At 40.7% G+C, this 26,241-nt stretch overlaps 1 protein-coding gene across 1 annotated transcript in view; it reads right to left on the bottom strand.

Moving 5' to 3' along the window:
• Positions 1 to 26,241, bottom strand: part of IMPG1 (interphotoreceptor matrix proteoglycan 1) — a gene marked incomplete at both ends in the record, with an annotated part of 144,678 nt that overhangs the window by 33,680 nt on the left and 84,757 nt on the right. The window contains one exon of the mRNA XM_080934311.1: positions 907 to 1,457. Coding sequence (XP_080790437.1) covers positions 907 to 1,457 — 551 coding nt within the window. The remainder of the gene's footprint in view (positions 1 to 906; positions 1,458 to 26,241) is intronic.

Here is a 26,241-nt window from a genome sequence, read left to right on the forward strand (position 1 = left end):
AGCCATCACCAAGTTCCGTCTTTCTTACTGCACACATATTTCTTATTGTACATGTAGAAACAAAATTAGGATCTGAGTTTGGGGGTACCTGTTATTGAAATGTATCCATTGTGAAAATCTCCCCGCTTTATATGGCAGGGATCAGAGAGGACATGCCATACAACCATTTATAACAACCTAAGAGCTCTAATACCTGAGCTTCCTCCTCTTCCATGCCAGGCATGTGCGTTCTCTTATGCTACTGTTAGGTTCCAAAGTCAGTGTTTCTGATTCAGACTATAGAGCTTTTGTATCAAATTTAGAAAAACATATTTAGGGAAAACCAATCCTAATGAGGAAAATTTAAAATTTTCACTACAGGACTATCTCCCCCCAATCTGCCCCCCCCCCATGACCTGACAAGGTAGTTCAGTTTAGGGAGAACAGAATCCACAGGCCAGCAACAGAGTTGGGGATAATACTCTCTCCAGTTTGGGGGAGAGGATGCCCATGTGCCAGAGTGGATTGTTATGGAGGGCCTCCCCTTCTCAGAGGAGAAGGGGGAAATGGAGGAAAGGCTATGTAAAGGGGAACTGGGGGAAGGAGGAGACTGTGATCTGGATATAGAACGAATAAATAAATAAATAAATAAATAAATGTAAAAGAAAAGAGGATAAACTTGTTCCCATGAAGCTTGCGGCAGCATCTCCTCTTACTGCCCACCATAGAACTCCCTTCCCTGGTTGGAAGCAGATCACCTCCGAACTCTATATGAATGCCTTCTGCAACAGTGTGGCAGCTTCAAGTGCTCATCTCCTCCTAACCTGCACTGCTCAGGATGAGCAGTGATCATGCTGGAACCGTAAAGCAACAGCAAACAAACAAGGAGGCACACGAAGCAGAGAAAGGCAAGCCATGACCACTCACCAGGTCTGTGAACCGTTGTTCCAGGGCTTGGTACTCCAGAGAACTCTTGTTGAACAGGTCATACGAGAAAGGCATGTTAGCAACTCGCAGACTGAAGAATACCACTAGCTCGTGGCCCTTGGTAGCAATGGTCTGAGAGCTGGTGGTGATATACTGTGGTGTTGGGATGGGCGTGGTCATCTCCAAAATCCGACCTGGGGCAGAATAGTATCCACTCAGTTCTGCCATTTCTGACAAGGCAGGTGTGTCAGACATATCCATCTCATCTAGGTCTCTGACTGTATCGTGGCTGCTTGTGATCAGCTCTCTGTCACTGGAAGATGCAGGCCAAGGTGACATTTCTAGAGGCAATTGGCGGATAGTAGAATAATGGGTAGTGGGTAGAGTGAGCTTGGGGATAGATGCTGATGCTGTTGGGCCAGTGGTCATTGAGGGAGGGGAGCTTTGGTCATCCAGAGAGAAGATGCTAGGTGTCAAGGAAGGTAGGTTTGCTGATTGGGAAGTCGAGGCTGTTACAGGTGGAGATCGAGAACTGTCTTTGGAGGACATGCCTTGATGCCATTTTTGTTATTTTCACGCAAAGAGAAAATGAAAATCAAACAAAGTTAGTCAACCCTAAGGAAGGAGACAGCGTTGACATTGGAAATTTCAATCACCATTAAAGAAAAATAAGGAGATTGGCATAGAAAGGACACGCAATGCTGTGTCCAGACTAAGGGAGACAAACCATGGGTCTCTGGACTCACTTTATCCAGACCCCACATTCTACATGTGAGATGAAAGAGTATCAGTTGTTTGATGTCCTAGAATTACCAGATAGACTTAGCAAACCTGCAGATCAGATGAAAGAGTTACTAGTCAGTAGAGTAGAGTTGGATACTAAACCACTGACATAGATTTAAAGCCACACCATCACCTGGAACTTTCAGGCAACTTTCTGCAGCTTTGGCTCAGAGACTTTTATTTGCTTTCTAATATTGCAAACCTGAATTTTGCATAACGGAACTTTTTTTTTTTTGGATTCGATGATCATATTTTGGTAGCCCTATGACCTAAAATTCTACTATATTTTTTCAGAACTGGAAATTCCGATTGAATAACTTGACGATTTGAAAAATGGTGCTGAGGATGTAGAGGCACAGGTGATGGATATTTGGACTTTATAGTGAATGTGCAACTTGGTAAGTATTTGATGATATTTCAAGCCTTTTTGTTGCTTTCACATAGGACTGTTGAAGTTCATTCCATCTTCGGTATAAAATTAAAAGCAGTGAGTATTTATGAACCAAGAAAATAGTTATATGAACCTTTCAGATAGAGAGATTGATGGATTATTAAGGTAGTCCAAGAAACCTAAATCCGGAGCCAGTGATTCAGCTTAAGGACTCAGTGAACAAAGCAGGCCATTTTCTATGATTACTTCCAGTGGCATTTTGGCAGATCTGTGGGAAAGTTCTGCTGAAGCCTGCATGCTAAGTATGATGAATGGTCTGTCTGAATGCAGATAGAATCTTTGGGCTTGCACTCAAATAATTTACCATGGTGCAATCATCAAAACTGAAACTCCAAGTTCTAAACACCTCTGAGAGACAGAATCACATCAGCTTCATTGCTTTCTTAAAAATAAAACCTTTACTAATGGTTATGCTCCCATTTCAGTAGAGGATACTCCTTTCTTGTCCCCATCACAAAGATTCTAGATGTGCCTAACCAGAATTCAGCCAACTGCCAGAAATAATATTTGCTAATGTCTATGATTTCTGTGTGTATAAACTGAGATTTTTTTAAAATTCAAATCTTCATTTTCTGTGAGCTGAACGCTCGTATACCTCTCAAATTCATGTGGAGAACTCTTATCCCGCAATATAATAACATTTGGGGATGAGGCCATAGGGAGGTAGATAGGTTGTGAAAGAAAAGCCCTTGTTGGATGATACCGGCATTGATACCCTCGTCTGAACAGATATGAGAAACTATAGAAGGCATCTAGGACATCCATGAGCAACCCAGGAGAAGAGCCATCACTAGGGCCCCAGTCTGTCAGAAGTAGCTTGATTTTAGAATCCTTTTCTTTTAACTTTTAAAAACTATTCTTTTTTATATTACAACGTGACCACCGTTTTCCCTTCCCCATCTCTTCCCAGTCCATCCGTGAAGCCCTATCAGCTCCTCCTCCTTTGTTTCTCTCCAAAAAGGGCAAGCCTCCCATGGCCATCAACCAAATAGGGCATATCGAGATGCAGTAACTAGGCACTTCTCCTTGTATTAAGGCTGTACAGGGCAACCCAGTATGAGGAAAACGGGCCGCAAAGCAGGCAAGGGAGTCAGAGACAGCCCCTATTGCACAGTTAGAAGTCCTGTAAGAAGACCAAGCTACACAACGGTAACATGTGTAGAGGGCCTAGGTTAGAGCCATGTAGGTTTTCTGGTTATCAGACCAGTCTCTGTGAGTCCCTATGGACCCAGGTTAGTTGATTCTGTGGGTATTCTTGTGGTGTCTTTGACTCCTCTGTCTCCTACAACCCTCCCTACCCAACCTCTTTCTTGTAACTCCCTGAGCTTCACCTAATGTTCAGTTGTGGGTCTAGTTCCATCCATTGCTGGGTGAAGCCTTCCTGATAATGATTTTGGACTTCCTTAACAGAATAACTGTAATTCACTCAGCACACTGAATTTTGTCATAGCTTGTGCTAAGTTATCTGTGCAAGGCATGGGAATGAGCAAATTGAAAATGTCTCAGCACTAGCCGTGATTTGGTCTGACTTCCCTGTGTCATGCATTTGAATCTGTGCTTCTGGGATGTGCGCTCTGTGCTCCAACAGATCGTAGAGGCTGAAAGTGAGAGTTATGGAGGGCCATGATGGATGTCGTGATTGTGCTCTGGGGCCAGTGTCTCACCACTTGCTCCTTTCTCACTCTACAGACTTTAACCAACTTAAGATAGGCTGTGCTTCATATCGTCAGTCAGGGACTTTGTACATTTCTCCCTCTGTGGCATCTTAAGACTAACTCTTCACATCCACAGTGAACCTGTGTGAGCTATCTCAGTGACACAACCGGTGGGTATTGAAACGTAGGGCTGCTGATAAATTATAAAGCACCAATTCAATCACTTGTATGCTAAAAAATTTACTCTTGTGTTTATGGAAAATTCAAAGTTGTCTACAATTTTTTATTTGTCTTCACCAAATTTTGGAACCCCATTTAAGTGTGCGTTATGCTTTCTCCTAATCTCAAAAATAAAAGAAAAAAAATTTAAGAGCCTTCCATTTTTTTTTTTAACAGCTCAAGACTGAATATACTGAAGTAATAGTCAGCACCTCTTAAAAAAAAGTATTCAAACCTTGCCACGACTTCTAACGGAAGCAATTATGCATTTACCCGATTCTTACGGACATACGAGACATGGCAATGACACAAGCTATTCCCTTATTGAGTTTGAAATGCTGTGATAGGAAGTCAAGAGCTCCAGCCAAGGCTATTTATTTCACCATGGAATATGAAAAATAAAACACTCAGAATGACTATGTTGGAGAGAGAGAGTGTATGGGTCCTACAGAGGGGTGAAGTGTTTCTGCATAGTGGAACTGTAGCATAAAGCCCAGCTAAAGGCAGAGAGGACATGGTTATCTCCATCCCTTTGTAGGCAGGGGGTCTATTCAAAGTCAAGGCCATGGTTAAAATGGTCCAACTTGAAGCTCTGCCAGAGCCATACTGATACAGAGCAGGATGCTTGCAGCTAAGCATAGGACTAAACACAGGAACCCCAATGAAGGAGCTAGAGAAAGGACTGAAGGAGCTGAAAGGGTCTGCAACCTCATGGGAAGAACAACATTATCAACCAACCAAACCCACCGTAGCTCCCAGGGACTAAAACACCAACCAACAAGTTTATGTGGAGAGACCCATGACTCCAGGTGCACATGCAGCAGAGGATGGCATTGTCTGGCATCAATGGGAGGAGAGGCCTTTGGTCCAGCAAAGGCTTGGTTTCCCAGTGTAGGGGAATGCCAAGGTGCCGAGGTGGGAGAGGAAGCACCTTCATGGAGGCAATGGGAGGGGGAGGGGGATGAGATGGGGGGGAAGGGATAACACCTGAAATGTAAATACAGAGAATATCCAATAAAAAAAGAAAATGGTCCAACTCAAAGCAGATAAACAAGGGACAGGCAACACCCAAAGGGATAGAGGTCAACAGCTGAAGGTGAGATTGGTGGAGGGTGGGGGTGGGGGCTGGAAATCATAGTGGTAGCCAGAAGAAGACAAAGGAAAAGGGAGCAGGCTGAAGGAGAGACGCAGGCAAAAGACTGCTAGAAAGGATCACATCCATCCTGTCAGGTGTATGCCTCAAGCATTTGCCCATTTCATGTTGAAATAGTCTAAGAAGATATTCTCTGCTGTTCTTTAGATCTTCAGCATGTTCTTAGTTTTATATGAAACACTACTTTTTGAATTACAACCCCTTTCATGTTGTAGAACTAGGAAATGTGCTTTTTATTAATGCATTTAATGACTGAATAGACACGGGAAGCCTCCCGTTTGCTGGTCCTGGTGCTTGACACATCAATGAACAAAACAGCAGTCAGCCTCCCAGAGTTTCCTACATAGCGAGGGAGCTGGAAAATAATCCTCCAAGTAACACATCACAAGATTCAGGATGGCAGCTGGGGGAAGTGGTCAGGAAGTCAAACCAGTGGGAAAGAAGGCGAAGGACTCTTTGTCACTGCCAGTGCAAAGGAGAAGTATGTAGGAAGAAGAGCATCGTGTTCAGGGGACCCTGGCTTGGGGACAGTGTCACCCCACTGAATGGTGCAATGTCTGCCAAGGGTAATGGTAGCTGAAGACAGAATTCTCCTAAGCGTCCTTTCTTAGGATTGTGCAGTTAAAACGAGGAAGCAATCAAAGAAAGTGGGAGAAATGGTTACTAAGGCAAAACAAAAACAAACAAACAAACAAAACCATCAGGGACAGCTTCTGGAAAATGGAGATGCCACATCTAAGGAAAGAGACTCAAGACTGAACGTGGGCAGTGGCTTGACCATCTTCACTGCTAAGCCTGCCTGCTTTTTTGAATTCTAAGTGAAAAAAAAAGTGCCACCCCCCCCCCCTTCTCCCTTTCTGTCTGTTCTTTGGAAACAGGCTAAATTTCTAAGCATGCACACTCTGACCCTCTAAAATATCATTTCTCTGAAGAATTCCCCCTCAGCTGCTTGTCGCCCCATGGTTTCCTCTCCCAATCACCAATTAAAAGATCCTCAAGCTTAGAAAGAAAGAAAGAAAAATGGATTAGTTTTGTCTAATACTACAGGAAACGCCAATGTCTTTAAGCCCCATGACAGTGTAGATTTTTACAAAATATTTTACAGCTTCATTCGGGGATAACTGGCAAGTGAAAAAAAAAGTCTGTCTTTGCCTTTTATTTATAACGGCAAAAAATTGCTGGAGAGTGTATTCCAAAGCATGAGAGAAAACCTGGGGCAGAGACAGACTGGGGGAAAGGCCAGGGGAGAATTCTAGAGAAATCCCCCTGAGGACACTCCACAAGACACCCTCAGAAGGGAGTCTCTGAAACCTGAAACCCAGGAGCCACATCCCCGGGTGTTGGTAGAAATTGTAGTGGGGTGCTCAGAGAGCTAGCAACAAATACAAAGGCTAACCCGAGGAAAACAAACTTCAAATTCATGAAAACCAGGAAGGAAAGAGCAGACAGTTCTCCTGTGGATTTAATCTGAATGCTAACTATTGATTTAATGATAGTTGTATTATTAATTACCGAAGGGTTGGTAGAGGAGTCTGAAGAGATCATATTGAAAGAAACTAAAATCACCATCTCCACTAATAGAAAGTCAACAAAGGATAAATGATTTCTTAAAAAAAACAAACAAACCGGGAGGAAGGGTGAGTGCCAGGAAGACAGCTGAGTTAGAAGGCAACATTTTAAGGTAAGGGGCCTCACAGAAAACCGGTGTGAGATACCATACTTCTTTACGGCTTGACTTATAAAAGATATCGCTCTTTTGGTGAGGAGGTAGTTGGAGGTTCAAATGAGGCTCTAGAAATGAACAGAGGAGTGCCGTCAGTGAGAGCCACAGAGCAAGAACCAGTCTGTTCCTCCAGGGCAGTGACACACAACTGGCGGGCTGTCAGGACGGATTTTTCTCAAAACGCTGGAAAATTGACCGGTAACGGTTAGCAATCACGGGGATGCTTAATTACGAAAACCTGGCCAGATCTCGGTGCTCTGAGTGAACTGCGTGGCCTTTTTTACTTTTCCTGTTTCCCCTGCTCTGAGGCTCAGTGGTAGCCCGGGAAACAGCAGCCCCGATCCTCAGTACCAGGACTTCGGCAGCAGAACGGACCTACTGAAGAAGGAAGAGTAATTATTTGTTTTGACCTGTCTTCTGACTCCCTGGAAGCCAGACTCAAAAGGCCTGCCTTTCTCCCTGCTGGGCAGGACTCTCCAGAGGCTGAAAGTGGCTGCCGGCGGGGTGCCTGTTGAAACCACAAGGCACACTATTAATTGCAGCCCTATGAAGCAGAGGCAGCAGTGGGTACAATAGCTCACTAGCTGAAAACTCTGGGGGGGGGGGGTGGCTGCAGAGGGAGAATTGCTTTGAGGAACAGCTCTGTTTCCTGGAGAAGAAGTTGGCTCACAGACTTTGCCTGTCTTCTCTCAGAAGACATAAATTCACATTCAAGCCCAAGCTTCTTGAATGCAGAAACTTGAACATCCAACAACTACTATTTTTTTTTCATTTAAACAATTTACACAAATAGAATAATTCAGTGTGGTTATAACATTTTTCGGAAAAGTATCTTTTGACCCCAAAGGAAGAGTAAGCTTCTCAGACCTTACCTCCAAGCAAATAATATGCTTGAGGTCACTTGAGGCTACTTAAAAAAAAAAAAAATTCTCTATACTTACAGTTCAGGTGTTATCTCCTTTCCACCCATCCCATCCCCCATCCCCCTCCCATTGCCTCCATGAAGGTGCTCCCTCTCCCAACCTCCCTCTCCCACCTCAGCATTCCCCTACATGGGAAAACAACCCTTTGCTGGACCAAAGGCCTCTCCTCCCATTGATGCCAGAGAATGCTGTCCTCTGCTGCATGTGCACCTGGAGCCATGGGTCCCTTCATTAACCCACTGTCCTGTGTACTCGCTGGTGTAAGTTTAACTTGCCTTTAAGAGAACAGTGTAACTCACTTTACTGTGTCTTGGATTTCCCATGCAATCAGCGTTTACAACTTCAGCTAAGTGCATCATTTCGATCTTATGTTATGTGCCTTTTCATATGCTCCACCCCCCCCCCATGGAATAGTGTTTGAATGTGTTGCGGTTGGAAACAACATATGAATATAGGCTCATGGTGTGTGTGTATGTGTGTGTGTGGTGTACTTTTGAGTCCTATTTTAGGTTCAGTCAAGTACTCTTTCCCTTAAAAAGCATTGTTAAAGATCTCTAAAATCTTTCTTCATACCTTTCTCATACCATACTTTCTACGTGGTTCAAAGAACACAGAACAAACCCATTGTTCCAGATGGGCCCAGTCTCAGCCCACAACACAGGCAGCAAGGACATCAGACATACGTGACAGACTGCAGACAACCCAGCAACCACAGACAACAGTTAGATAGAAGACACAGGCAGAGGCTTAGAGAATTTGAATTTGAGCTTGCTTTCGGCCAAACGAATGCAGCAGGCAGTTTCTCTATTCACTCCTGAACAGGACATAGACGCCCCTTTGCTGCCTCCCCTGAGGTTGCTTCAAGGCTTCAATTAGCTCAGTTTTCAGTATATGAGATGTTGGAGATATGAGATATTCATATGTGTGTGTGTATAAATATACTTAAATGTCACGTTATACATGACAGATGTATGCAGTTCTATTTGCCAATACAAGTTTTGAGTTGAGCACCCCCACGTTCACCTCAGAATGGAAATATCCTAAAATCACTGTGTCTGTAGCTAAAGGATTTGACTCAGGGTGCGATGAAAGGGAGTGGTTACTTGGCTCCTGCCATGCTGAAGACGCTCTGCAAATGATTTGGAATCACTGTTTTCACTTGTTCTAAGACATTTTATAGACCCCAAACTGATTATATTCTCTGTATTTCTGATGGTGTGGAATACTGAATACTTGAAGTATCAGTCTAGTTATGTGCTCCCTAAGTGATCAAATTTGCAATTAGAAGATGAAGCCCAAAGTACCCCAGATCAGTGTTGATCTGGAAAATGAAATAGTCACATACACTTTCTTTCCTTCCCTTAACAAAAAACATACTGAATTTTCTCTCTTGAACCACCAATCAAAAGTTAGCATTTACTCATCTCTCTCACTAAATGGAAATGCGGGAGCTTTGGAATATTGTTAAAAATGACCGTTCTCTGTACGGAATACTCAAGAAGCGATTCACAGAATTTATGAAGCTCAAAGAAAAGGAAGGCCAGAATGTGGATGCCTCAGTCCTTCTCAGAAGGGAGAACAGAACACTCACAGGAAGAAATAATGGGACAAATAGAGGAGCAGGGATTGAAGAAAAGATCATCCAGACACTGCCTCACCTGGGGATCCATCCCACATGCAGCCACTAAACCCAAGCACTATTGCTGATGCCAAGTAAGTCTTACTGGCAGGGATCTGATATGGATGCCTCCTCGGAGGCTTTGCCAGAGCCATACTGATACAGTTGAGGATGCTTGCAGCTAACCATCAGACTGAACACGGGAACCCCAATGAAGGAACTAGAGAAAGGACCAAAGAAGCTGAAAGGATCTGCAACCACAAAGGAAGAACAAAAGTATCAACCAACCAAACCCACCACAGCTCCCAGGGACTAAAACACCAACCAATGAATTCGCATGGAGAGACCCATGGCTCCAGGTATATACGCACTAGAGGATAGCGTTGTCTGGCATCAATGGGAAGAGAGGCCTTTGGTCCAGTGATGGCTCATTTTCCCAGTGTAGGAGAATGCCAAGGCACTGAGCTGGGAGAATGTGGTTGGGAGAGGGAGCCCCTTCATGGAGGCAATAGGAGAGGGAGGGAAGATGAGATTGGGGGAAAAGGAGATAACATCTAAAATGTAAATACAAAGAATATCCAATAAAAAGTAAAAAAAAAAAGTTTGGAAAGACCTGGGAGGAATGGGGGAGAGGGAAATATGATAATATATTGTTTGAAAAAAATTAATTAAAAAGAAAAATAAACAAACAAAAAAGCCAAAAAAACCACTGCTGGTGAGCCCAGAGCCATGGAACACCTTCTTTTCTATCTTCATTCTGAAAATTCACGATCTCTACTTATTTTCAATTTAGGATTGACCCCTGTTCAAGGAAACTGTGTACATTTGACAAAAGAATCAACTTATGTTTTTTTTTTCCTTAATTTGTTGATGAACTGCTAATCTTCTTTTCTTCCTTGAAGATATGAATATTTAGGGACAAATGAAGCCATTGTACCCAAGAGTTGATCTTCAGTGAAGTCATTTTTAAGAACATAGTCATGGTTCAATTCTAGTCTCTCTTTTTTCTTTTTATCTCTAATTATCTTTGTTTTAAGAAATATTTACTTATTTATTTTAATTTTCTATGCATATGTGTCTGTGTGTATGTTTTTGTGCCTCCTGCATACCTGGTACCCAAGGAAGTCAGGAGAAGGGTGTTGAATTCCATGAGGCTGGAGTTAGGGATGGTTGTGAACCATCATGTGGGTACTAAAAATCAAACTCAAGTCCTTGATTAACAGCAGCAAATGCTCTTAATAACAGAATCATTTCTTCAGTCCCCTCTGGCTCTGATTTCCAAAGTAAAATGATCATATATTTTTCTCTTTACTGATAACTTCATATGCACCTAAGAACACAATAAAGATTAATATTAAGCAAACTCTGAATTTATTATCATGAAGAACACTCAAAGATAATATGGTGGTAGTCAGCTTCCAAGGATTGGCAGTCCTTTCCCAAGTGGACCACACATGTCCCACACATCTTTCTACATTTCATAGGAACAATTTATAAAGAAGCCTATGAAATGACATATAGTTTCAAGACCTGGGCATTGCAATAGATTAAATTTGTCCTTGATGTAAACTAATAACTAACAGAAACAAATCCTGGGAGGAGTTGTTCATTTTGGCTAGTGGTTTCCGAGTGGTTAGTCTGTGATCACTTGGCTACATGTCTCTGGTCACCATGTCATGGTGGGAGGCAGCAGAGAACAGGGCAATGCTGGAACGTGCTTCCTTGTGTTCTTTTATACTACAGTTGGGTCCCTAACCCAAAGCAATGATGCTTCCTCATTGAAGGTGGGCCTTCTCCTGTTAGTCAATCCTTTCTGAACTGCACTCACAGATTGCCAGAGGTGTGCCTCAGTCTGCTTTGTGAGTCAAGAGCAAGTTAAGGAAAAAAAATTAATTATTGGGTCTGAAGAGATGAATCAGGGGTTAAGAACACTGACTGCTCTTCCAGAGTTCCTGAGTTCAAATCCCAGCAACCACATGGTGGCTCACAACCATCTGTAATGGGATCTGATGCCCTCTTCTGTGTACCTGAAGACAGCTACAGTATATGCATAAAAATGAAAGTAATTAATTAATTACTAAATGTAGAGAATGTATCATTTCTCCCATCTCTACTATTTGGATCAATTGTTCTGCATAAAGAGAGTTGCCATGGAGTGGGAACACTAAGCTGCCTTGTGGGAGTCTGTGTGAAAGGCCAGAGCCATTGACTGACTGTACCTCAGGAAGTGATTCCAGCAGTGATGTCATCAGTCCAGCAGTGATGTCATCAGTCCATCCATGATGTCATCAGAGCACACATATTAAGTCTTAAAAGGTGTGTAACCTTCACTGACACCTTGACATCAAGCCTATGGGAGGCTCTAAGCCACCTAAATATCTCGTCACTCCTAGATTTCCATAGAGCCAGGAAGAGATAAGTTGATTCTATTGTTTCCTTAAGCTGTGAAATCTAGAAGCATTTCATGTGCAGCAGGGAGACCACTCCACACAGATGTCATTAAACCCAATGCAACAGGGCTTTGTCTTTCCAAATTTTGTCTCTAGTTTTTGTTATAGTAAAGAAAGACCTTTGCTATGGGTTTAGAGCCATTACTTTGAAACATGCTTACATGATAGAAATACACTAGAATTTACATACACTATATTAAAATGGACTTTCCCAGCATTCTGATATCCAGTGTGAATATTAGTGATCAGTTTCTTGCTTATAGGGAAGTGTTTGGGACAGGGTATTATTACATTTATTCCTCCTGCAGGAAGGAGTATTACTCTCAGCATGGGGCATTGATCTAATCTCCATTTCAGAATTTTCCATCCCAATCAAACAGTATTTTTTTTATAAAAATATTTTGTAATATTTTATTTACTATCCTGAAATTAGCATAAACAAGAATATGACTCAATCAATACACATTTTCAAAATAGGTAATGCAGTAATACAACACAAAGAAAAAATGAATTTCACTGTGTAGCCCAGGCTGACTTTGAACATGCTATGTTGCCCAGGCTAGCCTCACACTTTGTCTTAGAAGTTTGCAATACAGGTGTGAGCCAGCACTCTCCTCTCAAATTCATATTTATGTGTAAATATTTTCGATATCATTGGAGATTACAAAGCTATGAAACATCCTGTTTCAGATGCTGAAATGCCATAGAAATATCTTGACTTCACCATTACAGAGAAGTCAATGTTTTTTTTTTTTAAATGAAATGTTGGTAACTTTTACAAAAATTTAAACAAAATAAACTGTCTTTAGTTTATGAATTAGTGGTATTGCTCGAAAAGTCAAAGTTGATTAAAATGTTGTAACATATACTTTGCAAACTACACTTAAGTTAAAAACAAGCACTGAGAAAATGTGAATGCCTTAGGTGTCTCGCCTGTAGTCACTAGTGCATCTTCAAGGTTCTCTGATTGACAGGTCCAGTGCTTTGTATTGGCTTTGAAGATATCATATAGAATGCCTGGAGCAATGCAGATTGTTCATTTGTATAACACAAAGGATTTTCATCACAGGGAATGTAAATCATTATTTCTCTGTAAATATTTAAAAGTTATATGTCTGTACATTTATTTCCACATTTATGACTGGCAATTGTGTATTGTTTAAATTCTCTTTTGAACTGTTCATAATTCATGTGTTACATGTAATTCTCAGACCATTAATTTTTATTACATAACAGTGGTTTTTATTTTTGATATTCTAATAAATTTCTGCTTTAGGAGGAGTTTAGGTATGAATGCATGTAGGTTTTATTATCATATATATGATGTTTGCCAAGCTATCATTAAGTAAATGAGACAAACAGATGCATAGAACATTTCATCCAGTGGCTACAGGGGCTACAAATTCCTCTTAATAGCACATGGAATACCTTTTGGGATGGTGTTAAATAATTGGACACAAATCAAGATTCAAGTGAAGAAGAAGGAAGTAAAATAATATTATGTGCAGACCACTACAGAACAAAACAAAAATCATATGAGAACAACATAAAGTTCAGGCAACATGCTTTCAAATGGCCAGTGGTTAGTCAGAGGAAGTAGAATGGAACACCATGCAGGTCTTGAAACAAATAAAAATGAAAATACAACATACCAAAAGCTGTGTGATATAGCAAAGACACAGGGAGAGGGAAAGTTGTAATAACATGTCTGCTGTGTAGCCTCTCTGCCGTCAAAAACTAGAAAACGCAAACCCAAAATCAGAGGGAAAAGCATAATGACCAGAACAGAAATTTAAACCAAGTTACCTTTTTAATTATTTTTTTTAATAAACAAAGTTGGCAAAACTTTTGCTATACTAATCATATTTTATTTTTTCTCCTGTGCTTGACCTCTTGACAGAATATATGTCTACCGTATGTATATGACACATATGTAGTGCCCATGTGTGCCAGAAGAGGGGGGCAGATCCCATGAAACAGAAGTTACATGTAGTGTGGATTCCCAGCAGCCACAGCGTGGATGCTGGTAATTGACCATACCGAGGTCCTTTTCAAATGCTTAAGCACTTTTAACCTCCACCCTCCCCTGCCTACATTTTTAACCAATTTAAACCAATCATTCTCCAAATATTTATTGTTTATCTACTACATGTCTGAATAAAATTTAAATCAACCATAAGAACTAAATTTTTGTTTCTTTGTTTAGATACCTAGTTTTAAAGTAAGGCCAAGGACTGGAGTAAAAAAACCCAAGGAGGGTTTTTTAATCCAGGGTGATTTCTGCAGAGACCCAGTGTTTAAAAGTTTGATAGACTGTGAGAGTGATGTGTTACCTACTGCGCTAACAAAGCACCCACTCAGGACTCCTAGTGGAGGAGTAAGGACACCCATCCACCCACAGAACCTTCAACCAAAAATTTGTTCTCCCTACAAGAAGTGCAGGGACAAAAATGGAGTAGAGACTGAGGGAATGGCCAGCCAACGGCTGGCCCAACTTGAGTTTTGTGGAGGACTTGCAGGAAGGATCCAGGGACCTGGAGTTAATAGAACCTGCATGGGAAGATCAAAAGAGTCAACTAACCTGGATCCCTGTGGGCTCCCAGAGACTAAACAACCAACCGGAGAGCATGCGTGCTGGACACAGCCTTCTCCCCACCCCTAACCCCTGTGCACATATGTAGCAGTTGTGCAGCTTGATTTTCAAGCTGGTTCCCTAACCACTGTAGCAAAGGCTATCCCTGATGCTGTTGCCTGCATGTCGATCCTGTCCCCCTAATTGGGCTGTCTTTTCTGGCCTCAGTGGGAGATATACCTGGTCCTGGAGTGAGTTGATATGGGGTACTAACTTCTGGGCTCCCCCTTCTCAGAGGAGAGGGGAAGGGGGCTACAAGGAGGCAGGGTGCTGCAATCGGATTGTAAAGTGAATGAATGAATGAATGAATAAGTAAATAAATGGAGAGAAAAGTTTGGTAGGCTCCTGTTTTTCTTTCTAAAGTCAAGCTTTCTGTACACTCAAGAGAACACTAAAGAGAAAACTAAAAGCACTTGAGATGGAATCTCTGACCCATTTCTGCCTCAACTTCATGCAGCCATTCACTTATTCACTTAACAAACATGTACTGCCTAGTGGCTTCCATAAGTCCATAACTGTTCTGGAGAGTAATGCTAGCTTTCATTTCTTAAGGACTTGGGACATGCCAGGCACAGTTGTAAGCACTGCACATGCCCAAGTAGTCTTCTGAAGGACTCTGTGATCATTTCAAAGATGGCAACCTGAAGCCCGGAAGGAAGTTAGTTACAGGTCTGGGTTGCAGGTACCCAAGCATGCGTTGGAATGTCACCTCTCTACACTGTGGAGGCTCCAGTGGTTTGTGTAACAGATATTCTGATGGTCTTCCGGAAACCTTCGACTTCACGCATTACCCATCTGAGAGTAAGTATATGAGGCTCTGCAAAAGAGAATATGTAGGAGCTTTGGAATGCCTAAAGGAAGGTCCGTGCAGCTATGCAATGAAACCGTTGAGATGCGCCCTGTTTGCTTCAGAGCATCATAGCTAAGGCTGAGTGTGAGAGAAGGAATAAAGAATGCTCCTAAGTGCAATTAATTGCATTTTGAAAAAACACAAGCTGTGATCATTTATAAAAACTAAAGCCTCTGTGCTGGAGATGCCCTCCTGGGTTCTCAAGAGAGAGCCTCTTCAGAAGACAAGTATGAATAGTTTGAACTTCAAAGAGCTATTTTAAAGAAAATGCAAACGTCTTCCACAAATTGCAAAACTGTTCGCTTCACAAAATATTTTCATAAAATCATCATGAAAAATATCGAAGGTATGTTTAATGAGAGTTTTCTTAATTGCAAAAATAACAGTTTACATGAACATAAGGTTGACTCTCCAACTCTTCAGAGGATAGTTAGTACTTTGATATTTGTGCGGGTTTGTTTTTTTTCAAATTAATAGTAAATGAAAAAAAATCAGCGAAGGTAAACATTTTGGAAAGAATGAAATGTATAGTTTGGGGAAGCCAGGAAGCTGTAAAGTCAGAAATGAATCAGATTTCCAGAAAATATCTTTATTAGACGTGCCTGTGTCAAGACTATGTGTTCTCCCCAGAGCAGAGCCTGGGTATTTCGAGGGCACTGTGTTTCAAACACTGCTGTGCAATGTGTCCACTAATACTGGTACTGGGCTGCAGATGAGCAGCTCACAATTGGGAGCTAGGGGTCAGTTAGTCCTGTAGCAGTCAGTTCCTGGTATATGCCAAGTTCCTACATCAAGCTGAGAAGATGTGTTACGAAACAGATAGGGACGTGGCCACGTCCCAAGTGTAGTTAGAATGAAATGATCTCCAATTTGAGTCTGTCTCTGAAATACTGAAAAAGTTAAAGAAAAAAAAAGTTCATGCCAGAAAAACAATTGGGAAAAAAATTATATGACTTTAAAAGGTCAGTATCTTTTCGGTGAATTGCCGAGCATTACCTGGCAGCTTGCTGGGGATCGTCTAATCTTAGAAGATGCTGTACTTTTCTTTGTCTCTGACAGAGCCATTTCATATGGCAGCTTGCTAGGAACCATCTAACATTAGAGGATGCTATACTTTTCATTGTTGCTGACAGAGCCATTTCAGATGCCCATAATCTGCAGAAAGAAATGATGATGTGAATAATTCCAGTCCATAGAGATGTGAGCGAACTTTATCCAATGAAGATGTCTTTATATTTCCCTGTGAAAGAGTCGTTCAAACGCTGCACTTTGTGGCACATTTTTATCGGTTTTGCACTAATTTGCAATTTTTTTTGCCAGCATTTCTGATTGGCTCATGGCAAATGACTTTTAAAGTAGGCCAACTAGCAAACATTCTAGTCAAAACAGGCCTTATAGTCTCTAGAGCCATAAACAAGCCACTGTAGACCTAACATAGTACAGTATATGTTGAAAGGTATAATGGCATTCATTGGAGTTGGATATCATTTCTGCACTATACAAATGTTCTACCTTTAAAAATCTTTTCCAATTATGTGTAAATATAAAAATATACCTAGTTTGCAAAATGTACAAAGCCAGGTTGTAGTCAGAGTGTAAGCACCGGGAATAGTTCGTCAAGTCCTTCACTTCTATTTGGCCTGTTCTTTAAATTCTCTTTGAACTTATTATTCAATGAGCCAAATAAAATATCCATCATGAATTCATTTTGTATTTCAATGAGTCATGACCATGCCTCCTTTTTGCTATGGAAGTACATCATGGTAGCATGCTAGCCTAGAATACATGAAGCCCGGCATTTGATTCTTAACATCAATAAAAAACACTCAACATTTCCTAGAGCCAATAAACAAGATCTGCTTCAGATATTTAGAGATGATGAGCCAAAAGACAGGGCATCTTTACTCTGTGTTGACACTAGAATTCTGTGGTGTCTTTAGGACTTACCTATGACATGAGACCTTCTGTGAAGGAACTGAAGTTGCTTACCTGGAAAGGGACCTCATATGGGTATGTCTGAAAAGGTTTCCAGATGATTCTAAGATATTGGGCCTCTGGGCCTGAGTAAGGTAGTGGTTTTAACTTGTTTCTGGTGTATCAAGAGTGACTTCTATTTAAACATGTGAAATATGATGATATAGAAAAAACTCCTAACATATTACGAATCATGTCTGATAAACTTAGAAGGCAATAGGTGAAAGATAATCTAAATAGATTTAATTACATGTTTACAGTTTTTCTTATTGCTTGGTATTTGGCTTCAAGGATATTGCTTGAGAATTAAGCATACATTTAATTTATTTAAGTCTCCCTTTACAAATTCTTTGAGGTGGATTAAAGATGTAATAACAACCTGAAGGGTTTTGATTTCCTGCTTCCTCAGAACATTCTAGAGTTTTGGATGTGAGGAATTGGGAGAGGCAGTTTACCACGTAGGCCTTTCCTTCCTCTGTTTCAGTTAGGAAGGACGTGGAAGCTGAGCTTTGAGCACCTACCAAGCAATGCATCCAGGAGAATTGCTCCTTGGCATGATGAAAGCACTTGAAGATGTTTCAAGTTATGGGAAATTATATCAGGTGCATTTTAACACCAGCAAGCCTGTCAGTTTACCAAGAGTGGACCTTATATCCCTCATAAAATTTTATAATAAAAGAGTAATTGTATTTACTAGCAATAAGCTTTATTCAGTAGATCAGCTCGCCCTGTTAGACCTTACATCCTGATGAGGCCAGTGCTGAAGTTAATGAGCCCAGTGGAGAAACAGAAGGCAATGAACTTGAATAAGGAAGAGCAGGTTAAATCAATAAGAAAGCCAGGACTCTGATCCAACTCACAGCATTGGGAGATTGAAAACTTGAATTCCACTTGAACAGCAGCTCTCCCAAGTGTGCCAACCATGCCTCAGACACAATCACACCCAGGGAATGGGAAGAGCTTACAAAGGAGTGTCCCAAAATATGAGCATTTGAAGGAGAAGTTGATTTGTGAATGCTAAAAGGGGTTGGGAGGCAACCCATCCTAGCCGACTATAAATTAAATTCTAGGAAATATTTTCCTAGAAAAAGTTAATTCCAAGAATGAGGGAGCATTAGGAAGAATGGATAGGTGGAAAGGCACACAGAAATGAAAAGAGCCAGTTCCTCTAATATGAAGTAAAGCTGGGTGACATCTGGAAGCAAGCAGTGGGAGTCCTGACCAGGGCTTAGGTTCTTGTGGTGGCCATAGTCAAGGAAACAGGCTGTACACAATGAAATCCCATAATATTTCTCATAAATACTCTGCAGTGGGAAAGAAGAATAACTATCTTTTGCATCTCTGTTTGGAAACAGATTAATTAAGTAAAATTCACAGAGAAGCTTTGAACCATCAAAGCTCAAATATACAAAGATGAAGAAACATTGAGTTTGAGCAGTACCTTTGTGTTTTGATGGGCAAGAAGTCATACTGTGATCACAATGAAGATTCTCTAGATACATTCTTTCATCTGACGTTTAAAATGCATTTTATATTGGCGGATGTCATTAGATTAAAAACAAATGACATCCTCTGCTGTATAGCTAAAGAACTCATTGAGAAAAAGAAATGTCGGAAAGCACATTTGGCTTTCCTGGTTGTTGTCATTCGGAACAGGCAAATGCCCATCTTTGATTGAATCTCTCTGGACCATAAGAATATAAGTCTCTCTTAGGAAGAACACAGGTATGGTAGGTTTTTACAGCTTTTGCCAAATTATATTTTTGATTTAAGATATTTGTATTTAAGCCACTTAATTCTCTATCAAAGAATTCTGAAAGGCAGTTTTGCAAACACAAGGGTATGTTAGTCTTTCTATGATATTTATTTCTCTATCTATCCATCCATCCATCTCTTTACCATCTATCTTCCTCCTCTTCCTCCTTCTCCTCCTCCTCATTATCATCATCATTATCTATGATCACTCTATATACCCATCTCTCTCTCTCTCTAATATATATATATCTCAATTCTGAGTTACACTATAAACCTTGTAAACATATAGCATATCATATCTAGTTGGCAGGAACCATAATGTGCAAAGAAAGGAAGAATGCAAGACATTGGTTTTAAAATGCTATTTTTAAAAGATAGTTTCAATGCATGAACTTTTGGGGCTGGACACTGCAATAGTTCTAGTTGAAGATACTTCAAGCTCAGATTTCTTTTTCTTTTTCTTTTTCTTTTTAAACGACTTTATTTTGCAAAACAAAGATAAATGTAAAGATTTTAAACATTTTTTGCTTAAAATTATACATTTTTGTCAGTACTGTTTTTTCAGACATTAAAATAAATTTTACATAAAACCATGTGAATATGTTTTTTAGTCAGTACTTGATTTTTTTCAAGGGCTTGACAGTATGCATTGAAAACGTACTAGTTGCAATAAGCGTAAAGTACATGCAAAACAAAATGCAACATGGAAATAGTCAAAGTCTTCTTGTTTTATGAATATATGTATATTTTTTGTTTTCTTTATTTCTTGGACTTCATACAGTCTGTGAGTTGTTTCTGGGGGAGTGCAAGCCTCTGGGGTTAGCATCCCACTATCAGTGACTGCATATTATGTCTGTTCTTTTGTGACTGGGTTATCTCACTCAGGATGATCTTCTCTAGATGCAGCCATTTTCTTAAGAATTTGGTTAAGTCATTGTTTCTGGTGGCTGAGTAGTATTCCATTGTGTATATGTACCACAATTTTTGTATCCATTCATCTTCTGAAGGACATCTGGGTTCCTTCCAGCTTCTGGCTATTATAAATAGAGCCGCTATGAACATTGTGGTACATATATCTTTGCTGTGTATTAAAGTGTCTCTGGGGTATATGCCCAGAAGTGGAATAGCTGGGTCTTCAGGTAGTACTATATCCAATTTTCTGAGGTATCGCCAGACAGATTTCCAGAGTGGTTGTATTAGCTTGCAACCCCACCAACAGTGGAGAAGTGTTCCTATTTCTCCGCAGCCTCGCCAGCATCTGCTGTCATCTGAGTTTTGGATCTTGGCCAATCTGACTGGTGTGAGGTGGAATCTTAGGGTTGTTTTGATTTGCATTTCCCTGATGGCTAAGGATGTCGAGCACTTCCTCAGATGTTTTTCGGCCATTCGGTGTTCCTCAACTGAAAACGTTTTGTTTAGCTCTGTACCCCATTTTTTAATAGGGTTATTTGATTCTCTGGTGTCTAGCTTTTTGAGTTCCTTGTACACCTTGGATATTAGGCCTCTATCTGATGTGGTGTTGGTAAAGATCTTTTCCCATTCTGTTGGTTGCCGTTTTGTTTTCTTGACGATGTCCTTAGCCTTACAGAAACTTTGCAATCTCATTAAGTCCCATTTGTTAATCTTTGACCTTAGAGCTTGAGCCATTGGTGTTTTGTTCAGGAAATTTTCTCCTGTGCCTATGTGTTCTAAGGTTTTCCCTACTTTCTCATCTAATAGTTCCAGTGTATCTGCTTTAATGTGGAGATCTTTAATCCACTTACACTTGTCAAGCTCAGATTTCTAAGTACTGCTCATCTCCACGTAGTTGGCAAAAGACTTGGAATTGCTTTCAGAACACTGGATGCTTGGTTAACTTCATGCATTTGATACTGGCTAACTATCCATAAAATATGATTTTTCATCTGTTTTATTTTATTGAATATTTCAAAGAGTCTGCAAGATTTATTGAGGAAAATGAACTATTAAAGAATCAAAGACCGATCATGTATTAAGTCATAAAAGTTCAACTCTATAGGACATATAAAGGGTGATCATGTATGCGTGTTGTGTGTGCATATTTCAAAAGCTAAATGCAAAATCAATGTGAACATTTTCACTGAGAAGACAATGTGAATGATTTTGGCAGCAGCTTATTGCTGACTACATAGGAAAGGCATTATATCTAAACACCTGGCTTCACCTGTGATGGAGAATGTGCCAATGGTGGCTATCTTTCTCGTCACATCAGATGCTTTAAGGATGGCTTTAATATAAGTTACGACACAGAGCAGGGCCCCATTTTGCATCACGAGCACTTTGTGTTCTCCTCCACCATGAAAAGCAAGCTCAGGAGTGTCTCTATTGTGGACATATTATCACAAGTGGCAGCCATCTATCTGCTATCAGCCGTCCCTCCATCATTTATCCACTCACTCATTTATTCACTCATGCATTAAATGTCCTTGGAGCAGGGGAAAGTGAGGGAATGATAGGAATTAGTGTAAATAGATAGAGTAAAATTGCTTCAATTCAAGGGCAGGTAAAATGGATAACCACATCTAGGAGTTGCCAGTACTAAGTGTGAACTATCTCAGTTATTAAGCTATTTATTACTTCATCAAAATAGATTTGGCACATCGGAGATATTTCCCAGTGGAAAGAAGTAATTCTTTAGCTACTTTAGATGCTTAATACAGAGACAGAACACTCCTTGGTCTTTAAGTTACGCACATTTAATAAAGCGTCAGTTTGAAAGCGTGATGATTTTGAAAACACTGTGACAGTAAGAACCTAGCCCACTGAAGCACAGAGTCAGCACATAATGCAATTCCTTAGGTGGGGACTGATCTGTTCCTGGACCTAGATTTCCTCTGAGTCATTCCTGTACTTCCTCAGCTCTGTTCTCTTCCAGGGTAGGGGTGTAATTCTGCTCTATTTTTTATTTTAAAACTTCTGTATAACCTGGTTCTGGGTGAGTTTGGCCAGTGTGGGTGGGGCATTGTTTGGGAAGATGTGTACCAAGTTGCTACTTTGGGAAAAGTCTCTTTTCTCTAGGATTCTCATACCAGCTAATTGTTCCAGGCATGCAGCTTACTTCAGTAAGCTGGCTCTGGGCATCTGACACGGCTCTGACTACCCTACACCTCCCTGACCTGTGGGCAGCTGAAGTATTCCCCTCTTGTTATCTCTGGGTAGTTCTTATGTCCTTCTTGAATTTTTTGTCTTTCTGTATCTGAGGCTTGTGTCTATTCCATATGCTTGCATCTTTTTCTTGTAAATGATTTTGAACCATTTGAAGCTTCCGATATTTGATGGTTTAGGTTTTGAAAGATGACTATCTAATGAAGAAAAAAGTTTTTTTTTCTGGTTATTTATATTTTGACTGTCATGGGTCAACTAGGAAAGGGACCCAACATACTAGAAAGGGACATTCAAATGCTGGCTCAGGCACAGGAGTGATGCTGAGTCCAGGGCCCAGAGCTGGGCAGGTGAGGAAGCTGTGAGCCACAGTCAGAACCACATGGCAATGCAGGCTGTGTGTCAGGCAGCCAGAATTTTCCAGGTGGGGTAAGATCAGACTACAACCTTAAATAGTCTAATTGAAGCCATTAGAGAAGAGAAAATAGAACATCATGGAAACTTATTTATATCTCAGCAACTACAGGAAAAGTTAATACATTTCTCACCCAAAATAACATGTTAGTGATTGACGGTGATGGCTCTGCCGTTTTCATGAATACTACTTACACTGTCATCTGGACCAGCTCACCTTATTAACCCCTTATGAAGCACCAGGAGAGACGAGTCACCACTTCGAGAGGACAGATTTAGTGATCATGACTCAGTTCCGTTTCTATGGAGCCAGAATATATCCTGGAGCTACACGGGAAATGTGTGCTCCTGTAGACACTCAACAAAATATATCTGCATATTTTGAACCCAAAATAAAAAGCTAATAAAATCTGCACGATAAGAAAATGATTATATTTGAAGCCCCATGATGCCCAATCTGTTTGCTTTTATGCCAACCCTCATGAACCTGCCTGCAGGGCCTCACAGGCCAGGAGCTGTGGGCAGATTGGAAATGACTGTTGTCATTACAGAGGGGTTGTGAAACAAACAACGGGATATCTGGACCTAAAATATGGATAGTTTTGCATCATAATTTTTTTTGCACAGATTTTATATATTTTTGAAACACTTCAAGTACAGGGAAATTATGCCACAATGCAACCTGTCTTTACCAAGTGGAGGAGTTACCAACAACCAGGGCTGAAACATACCATTAAAAGTTCATGGCTACAGAATGCATAAAATGTCAAATTGGGTCTCTTGCCTAGACTGTGCCTCACAAGAGCAAGTAGGGAAAGTTAACAGTGAACAGAAAATAAGATTTCCCAGGGGGAAATAAACCGAGAAATGTAATGGTTTATGTATGAAGGCTACATACTTCAAAATCCAACCAGCAGCTAAGGGAAATACAGGACATATTTTTTATGTATAAGAAAATAACAGGAGACATATGTATATCAGGTGATTATAGCTATTGAAGCTGCCATTTCTCATTGTGCCAATAAAGATGGAGGGTCTGGAGCAGCGTTACCAGTTTCTTTTGATGGCCTTATAGGAACAGAATTACCTGGGATGAAATACAGCCAATCCCTCATCAAGGGCCTCCCATCCATCCATCATTGCCCCTGCCAACTCCTTGGGAGATGGAGAGGGCCTTTGGACATCAGTCTGATGCTCAAGTCTGGTTGCTTAACTATTTTTCTTTCTCATTTCCTTGGGAAGCCACTTACACTGGATATAGCCTCTTAGAGAAACTCTGGAATCATGAGAAAAATAATTAGTAAGTTTGGGTGTACGGAGTGGCAGCAGCTGGTTTTGTTCAGTGCACAGGGTGAAGTCCCCTCCTCTGATGAGTTCTGACATTTCTATATGACTGAGTGTATGATCTCCCATACTATACTTTTCCAGATGAAACATTCTTTGAAACTGGTTCTCTCAGGGGTGTGTTCAAGTTACAGACTAGTCTTAATTGCTTCCCTTCCCAGCATGGATGTTTCCACCATCTTGGATGCCCTGCCCAGTACTGCTCACTGTTGGCCTATTTCCAGTTTCTCTAGCTATGGGAAGTTTCTCCTTTGCTGCCGCCCACACCATTGTTTCTAACATACATCCTACCTTGTAAAGGCCCTTCGGTTATTCTTTTAAAAAAATGTTTCTAGTTTACACTCCTTCTTTCTTCTTCTATTTGCCACCTACTCCCTTAGGCATTTCCCCCAAGGATATTTTGACCATGAGAGGAATCAGGTACAGTTACCTCTCCCAAAATTTAGTACACATTAGGATGCTTAAAGCAAAAACAGGTGAAAGAGATTAGTTGAGTTTCCTTCTGTTGTGCAACTGTCCTTCAAGTCCAGTGGCTATCAGGATCATATTAAGAGCAGCTGGGATTATGCAGATGGGAGACCCTAATAAGATGGGGTTGGTTCACATTGTTTCCTCAGAAGAGGGTGGGAACAAAGAGTCATGAGATTTTCAGCTAAAATTTTAGTCATTTCTTACCACACCTTCCTCTAATAGAAATGTCAGGGGTTCTCAACCTATGGATTTAGACCACTTTGTGGTCAAATGGCCCTTTCACAGATGTCACCTAAGGCCATCAGAAAACACAGATATTCACACAATGATTCAGAGCATAGCAGAATTACAGTTATAAAGTAGCATCAGAAACAATTTTATGGTTAGGGGTCATCACAACATGAGGAACTGCAGTAAGGGGTTATAAGCATTAGAAAGATGGGGAACCGCTGCTCTATGTAATTTTGCTCCAGTTGCATGTGGTCTCAGCAGTTGCTAGTATACAAAAATTGTATCTTAGTCAGAGTTTCTATTCCTGCACAAAACATCATGACCAAGAAGCAAGTTGAGGTGGAAAGGGCTTATTCAGCTTACACTTCCACATTTCTGTCCATCACTAAAGAAAGTCAGAACAGAAATTCATACAAGTTAGGAACTTAGAGTCAGGAGCCGATGTAGAAGTCATAGAGGAATGCTGCTTACTGGCTTGTTTCCCTTGGTTTGCTCTACTCATATTCTTATAGAAGCCAAGCCCAGGGATGGCACTATCCACAATGGACCCTCCCACTCTTGATCACTAATTGAGAAAATGCCTTACAGCTGGATTTCATGGAGGCATTTCCTCAAGGGAACCTCCTTTCTCTGTGATAACTTTAGCTTATGTCAAGTTGACACAAAACCAGCCAGTACAGTGGGGTAGTTTAAGTGATGGACAGACATAATGTCCTCTCTGCATCTGCTGGGAAGTCATCATCCTTGACAGGCTGAAGCTTTCTGGTGATGTTATGTTTTGTTTTGTGGAGACAAGGTTGTGGGGTTGCAAAGTGTGTCAGTGGTCATTCACACTCCAGAGAATAACCTTTTACCTTTATTCTAAGTAAGCCAGCTAAATTCATTGGTTCACCAAGATGGTTTCTGGTGGAATGGTTACTTGATCTCTTTTTGATGCACTATCTAAGGTAACCAGGTGGTTATTGAAGACTCATGAAAAATTAGTGCAACATTTTGAGATAGTCTTGCTTTAAAAAATGAAAAAAATTAAAACAAGACATAGAAAAATGTGAGAAATATTTAACCTCGCAACTTTTCACAGAAAGCCCCCAGATCAGTGGAATGATTCATTCAAGTAGCTAAAGAGCTGAATCTTCTTAAATTCCAAGCATAGGCAGATCTTATGTGCTTCTCTCTCTCTCTCTCTCTCTCTCTCTCTCTCTCTCTCTCTCTCTCTCTGTGTGTGTGTCTTGCAAAATAAATGACTTAAGCATCAACAACAGACTACAAGAGCTGGAAGAGAGAATCTTAGGGGCAGAAGACACCATAGAAAACACTGACACAACAGTCAGAGAAAATGAAAAAACAAAAATCTTCTGCCTAAAACATCCAGGATATCAGGGCACATTGACAAAAATAAAACTTAAGAATAATAGGTATAGAAGAGGCCAACTAAAAGGCCCAGTAAATCTATTCAACAAAATTATAGAAGAAAACTTCTCTAACCTAAAGAAAGAGATGGCATACAAGAAGCCTACAGAACTCCAAATAGATTGGACCAGAAAAGAAATTCCTCTCGACACAAAATAG

The sequence above is a fragment of the Micromys minutus genome (genome assembly GCF_963924665.1).
Source record: "Micromys minutus genome assembly, chromosome: 21".
In the NCBI taxonomy this organism is placed as follows: Eukaryota; Metazoa; Chordata; class Mammalia; order Rodentia; family Muridae; genus Micromys; species Micromys minutus.